Genomic DNA, 5,880 nt, shown 5'->3' on the forward strand with positions numbered 1-5,880 from the left:
TGGGGTGCCTGGGTGGCTCAGTGGGTTAAAGCCTCTGCCTTCGGCTCAGGTCCTGATCCCAGGGTCCTGGGATCCAGTCCCGCATCAGGCTCTCTGCTCAGCGGGGAGCCTGCTTCCTTCTCTCTCTCTCTGCTTGCCTCTCTGCCTCTTGTGATCTCTGTCTGTCAAATAAGTGTCTCCCTCTTGGTTTTGGATTGGGTCACGATCTCAGGGTCATGAGATCAAGCTCCATGTTGAGCTCTGTGCTCCCTTGGGATTTTCTCTTTCCCTTTCCCTCTGTCCCTCCTTCCCTTCTCTCTCTCTCTCTCAAATATATATATTTATATTTATATTTATTATATAGTATATAGTATATATAGTATATATTATATTTATATATAAATATGATATATTATAAATTATAAATATATTATATTTAATATAAATATAATATATAATAAATATAAATATATATTTACATTTATATTTACATTTATAATATATTATATTTATATTAAATATATAATATATATTTAATATAAATATATATTTATATAATATATAAATATATTAAATATAAATATAATATATTATAAATTATATATATTTTTTAAGCAATTGCCCCATCTAGGAAGCACCAGAGAGGAAATAATCTTAGGGGTGGAAGGAATTGTTCAAGAGTTTCCTTCTCCCAATATCTTAGCCTTTCAGCAGGCCTTGGAGATAGAGCAGTGACCAAGGCTCACCCACCACCCCAGAATTCAGTCTCATAGAAGAATAAGACAAGTGAAGAGGTCTTCAGTACAGTGCTGTAAGGGGGAAGCCCAAGGCTCTGGGAGCAAAGAAGGCATTCCCCATGCATGATGGCATTGGCTTTCCAGAAGGAGTAAGACCACAGAGTAGTGTGGTAGAGGCCTACACTGTGGCATCAGATCTGGGCCTGTGGCTCTGGCAAGTGACTTGACCTCTGTGGGATTCTTTTGGTCTTTCCACAGTTGCAGGATTGCTGCCAAAGCATGAAGCATTTTTTTGTGATTTTGTTTGAGGAAAAATATCAAAGGGGTTTGATTGATTAATAAACATATGGAACTTACTTTTTTAAAGGTACTAATTGCACATGGTAACAATTCAAGCAGTATAAAAGTATGTATATGGCAGCCTAAAGTGTCCTTGCCTTCAGATCCCAGCCCTCCCCAGGGGAAACTACCATTAAAAGTTTCCGTTTTCGGGGGCACCTGGGTGGCTCAGTGGGTTAAGCCTCTGCCTTTGGCTCGGGTCATGACCTCGGGGTCCTGGGATCAAGCCCTGTATCGGGCTCTCTGCTTGGCGGGGAGCCTGCTTCCCCCTCTCTGCCTCTCTGCCTACTTGTGATCTCTGTCTGTCAAATAAATAAATAAAATATATTTTTTTAAATAAATAAAATCTTAAACAAAAACACACAAATGAGTGATATATATTTGGTGGGAGTGTTGACTCAGCCTCTTTGGAGAACAGTTTGGCGCTATCAAAACGAAAACTAGAACACACCCTTTGTTAACAAGCTATTTCGGTTCTACAGATTAACTCTTGTTCATAGGCATCAAAAAGCGGTATTAAGTAGAAAAGTTAGGGCCTTGCTCTCCCTTAGAACAATGGCTGGTCGTCCCCCTGCAGCACTGCTCTAAGGGTGCCTTCCGGGCTGGGTCCTGGGGTCTGCAGCTCCGCCCCCCCAACACTTGCCGCGTCCCCGGGCCGCTCGTCACCGCCCTTGGCCCCGCCCTTGGGCCGTCCGTCACCGCCCCAGGCACTTTCCCCGGGCTCGATTCCGGTCCTCAGTCCCGCCCCACTAGTCTCACGACCGCCCTTAGCCCCGCCCCAGCCTCGTCCCAGCCCCGCCCCACAAACTCGTCTCCTCCCTTAGCCCTGCCCCCAGCCTTTTCCCAGCGGGTAATCGCGCTCCCAGGCCGGTTCTCGACCCAAAGAAGTCCCGAGGTCTCCAGTCACCGCCCCGGGGCCCCTTGTCACTGCCCCAGCCCCAGCCCCGCCCCCAGACTTGTCCGCGCCCCCAACCCGCCTCCGGGCCGCGTCAGAGCCTCAGCCACGCCTTCCGAGCGCGGGCTTGGTTCCCAGTCCCCGCCTCCCGGCTCCGTCGTGGTCGCCGGCCGGCCTGTCGCCGGGACCCAACCATGTCCCTGTCAGAGGAAAGCTGAAACTCTCCGCCCGCTGTCGGAGGCGGCGGCCACCGCCCTGCCGGCACCCCCCGTCACCCGCTGGCGCCCCCCGGGCGAGATCCCAAATCCCCTCAGCCGCAAGCGGAAGTGCGTGTCGGCCGGATCATGGCGACTTTGGCGGACCTGCCGGACTCAGTCCTGTTGGAGGTCTTCTCCTACCTCCCGGTCCGGGACCGGATCCGCATCTCCAGGTGCGGCCCCGCCCCGCGGGGGGCGGACGGGCAGGTCGGGGGGGGGGTGGGGCTGCCCCTGGGACGCGGATCGGGTCCCCGCGGGGCGGGGTGGTTCTAACGGCCGGTCCCCTCCCCCAGGGTTTGTCACCGCTGGAAGAGGCTGGTGGACGACCGGTGGCTCTGGCGACATGTCGACCTGACGCTGTACACGGTACGCGGGGCAGACCGGGCGGGCCTGGGCCGCGGTCGGGTGTTTGGGTCTCGAGCCCCACCCCCTCGCCCCCTAGATTTCGAGCTTGGCGGTCCGGGGTGCATCGCGGCACCCCCGCTGCTCAGCCTGTCTCCCCATCTCCAAAGTGGGGATAACCAAGTTCCTGCAGGAAAAGACCTTAAAGCCGAGTCCCGCATACAGTGAGCATAGGACACACGTTAGTTGCTCACATGCTCTGTTAATGAGTTTTCCTGGAGGAATCATTTTCCAGATTCAACTTAATTTCCACAGTGTATTTCCTGAGTAGTGCACCCGAACCTTTTCCACTTTTCCCCATTTGCATCGTATTTATTTTTCTTGTTTTAGTCTGAACTATTCCAAATATACATATAGAAATGTGTAGAGGATAATGTCTGAAACGGCTGTGCACTCTTCACCTATATTTAACCCACTTTGACCTTTGGTCATTTTTGCTGCAGATTCTGTGAAACATACATGCAAAGGTTTATGGGTACATGTACGCACGCAACATTTATAGATATATCGTTGCATTTTTTGAAACCCTCCGCAGAGGTCACCGCTATTATAAAATGGAAATGTAGTCTTCTAGAAACTCAGGTTTCTCACTTTCTCATTTCTCACTCACTTCCTGTGTGAGTGCCAGGAAGCAACATATAGTTTTGTTCATGTGTTTATCAAAAGTTTAAATAATGGTATTCTGTTTAGGTAATTAAACGCTATTTATTGTATATCCACCCAAAACTAGCCTTATTCACACAGCATTGCTTTTGAAATTTATTTTAATTGAGACATGGAACTTTGGTTCGTTCCTTTTAACTTGTTAAATGAATATACCACAATTTATGTTTTCCTGTTGACATTTAGTTATTTCCAGCTTTTTACTATTACAAACGATGTTATAAAGGAGTGTCTCAAACTTGCCTGTGTATATGAATCACGTAAGGATCTTGTTAAAATGCTGATTCTGATTGAGTGAATGGGGATGGGGCCCCAGGTTCTGAATTTCTAACAACCTCCCAGGTTTTATGCTATGCACAAATTTTACACTATGTGGTTTCTTTTTTCTTCTTTTTTTTTAAGGTAAAGTGTACCTACATTAAAATGCACAGTACTTCCAGTTACATTTTGTTTTCCAATAATTAACTTTCCAGGGCTAATTTTTGCAGCTTTCATCATCACCAGTTTGTGATGATGATGATGATGATGATGATGATGATTTTTAACACAGGTCTAGTTTACTCTAGGCAGTTCTAGCCTTTTTCAGTTTGCTTTTGTGTTACTTATTACTGTTGGTGGTGGTCACGAAGAAAGGGATAAAATGCTGGTGAGTTGCTCTGCTTTCTTACTTACTTCAGATAATGAGAATCTGCTGTTGCTAAAAACAGATCTATTCTGATCTCTTTTCCCTCATTGCTTTTGTTCAAACCTAGAAGTCAGAGTGAATGGGTTATATTGTCTTGTTACTCTTGGGGAGGTACAGGGTCACTTGAGGCTGGCAGGGGAAAGGCAGAAGCCCAGGGGAGCACTAGAGCCCCAACTGGGGCTTGTTTGTCTCCAGGCAGGCAGGGGCCTTGGCATAGTCTCCATATCTCTCACCCTGTCACCCGCATTTCTGGCTCTTACAGATGCGGCCTAAAGTCATGTGGCACCTCCTCCGCCGGTACATGGCATCCCGGCTCCATTCCCTGCGGATGGGTGGCTACCTGTTCTCAGGCTCCCAGGCCCCCCAGTTGTCCCCCGCCTTGATGAGGGCCCTGGGCCAGAAGTGCCCCAATCTGAAGCGCCTCTGCCTACACGTGGCTGACCTGAGCATGGTGCCCATCACCAGCTTGCCCTGCACCCTGAGGACCCTGGAGCTGCACAGCTGTGAGATCTCTATGGCCTGGCTCCTCAAGGAGCAGGACCCCACCGTGCTGCCCTTGCTTGAGTGCATCGTGCTGGACCGCGTCCCTGCCTTCCGAGACGAGCACCTGCAGGGCCTGACACGCTTTCGTGCCCTGCGGTCATTGGTGCTCGGCGGCACCTACCGTGTGACAGAGACAGGGCTAGATGCGGGCCTCCAGGAGCTGAGCTATCTGCAGAGGCTGGAGGTGCTCGGTTGCACCCTTTCGGCCGACAGCACCCTCCTGGCCATCAGCCGCCACCTTCGAGATGTGCGGAAGATCCGGCTGACCGTGAGGGGCCTCTCTGCCCCTGGCCTGTCTGTCTTGGAGGGCATGCCAGCCCTGGAGAGTCTGTGTTTGCTAGGCCCTCTCATCACCCCAGAAATGCCTTCCCCGGCTGAAATCCTCTCTTCCTGCCTTGCCATGCCCAAGCTCAGGGTGCTTGAGCTGCAGGGTCTGGGGTGGGAGGGTCAGGAGGCTGAGAGGATCCTGTGTAGGGGGCTGCCCCACTGTATGGTCATTGTTAGGGCCTGCCCCAAAGAGTCCATGGACTGGTGGATGTGACAACCACCTGTCCATCTCAGCTTTCACTGGGGAGCCCCACACCCTCTGAACGGCACCTTGCAGAGGGCCTGGAGTCAGGCTGACGAGGCCTGAAAGCCACAGGCAGAGAGAACCGAAGCCTTGGGGCCTCCAGACAATTGGAATCCCCGTTTGCCAGTTGTTTGGCCTCTATGACATCAGCCAGCCTCCTGGAGGGCCTGTCCCCACATCTGGAAATGGGGGAAGATCATAGCTACCTCATGGTTATGTTGCGAAGCCTTAACTCTTTACCAGCCCTGGGTTGAAAAGGTCCTTGATGAAGGGTTGTTCTCAGGAGCGGGATGGATGCAGAAGGGTGGTGTTAGGAGTTGGGGGGACCTGAAGGGCCAAGGCCCCTTAGGAGGCCTGGAAAGACTGTCTATGCATGCGCACCCACACACCCACACACCATTGGTATACCTACTTGCACACAAGCGACATGATGAGCAAGCCAGCAAGTCTTAGGTTTTGATGATCAAAAGTGTTAATGAAGGTTCTAAGTTGTATTTTCTGCACTTGGTATTCTGTATTTTCCAATTTTTCCACAGTATATATTATTTTGCTATTAAAGAATTTTTTTTTTTTCAAAAAAGCATTTGGTTTCTTATTCAACATTTTCTTGAGTGCCCACTCTCACATGCCTTGTTCTAAGTCTTGGGGCCACAGCAGTAAAAAAACAAGCCCTGAGTAGAAGGCAGGACGATCAACAGGTGAAGGCATTGATGGGATAGTTTTAGAGACAATAAACCAGGCTCACACGATGGAGGTACCTGTGTCTGGTAGAGTGAGTGGAATGAGCCACTCAAGTCTGGAGACCTGAG

The 5,880-nt window shown here is 49.9% G+C and overlaps 1 protein-coding gene across 1 annotated transcript; it reads left to right on the top strand.

Annotated features, from left to right (window-relative positions):
* Positions 1 to 1,892: 1,892 nt before the first annotated feature.
* FBXL12 (F-box and leucine rich repeat protein 12) lies at positions 1,893 to 5,645 on the top strand. The gene is made up of 3 exons (XM_080808792.1): positions 1,893 to 2,380; positions 2,501 to 2,573; positions 4,220 to 5,645. The coding sequence occupies exons 1-3, from the start codon at positions 2,295 to 2,297 to the stop codon at positions 5,039 to 5,041; spliced, it is 981 nt and encodes a 326-aa protein (XP_080664918.1). The 5' UTR covers positions 1,893 to 2,294; the 3' UTR covers positions 5,042 to 5,645.
* Positions 5,646 to 5,880: the final 235 nt, after the last annotated feature.

This window comes from Martes martes (assembly GCF_963455335.1).
Source record: "Martes martes genome assembly, chromosome: 1".
In the NCBI taxonomy this organism is placed as follows: Eukaryota; Metazoa; Chordata; class Mammalia; order Carnivora; family Mustelidae; genus Martes; species Martes martes.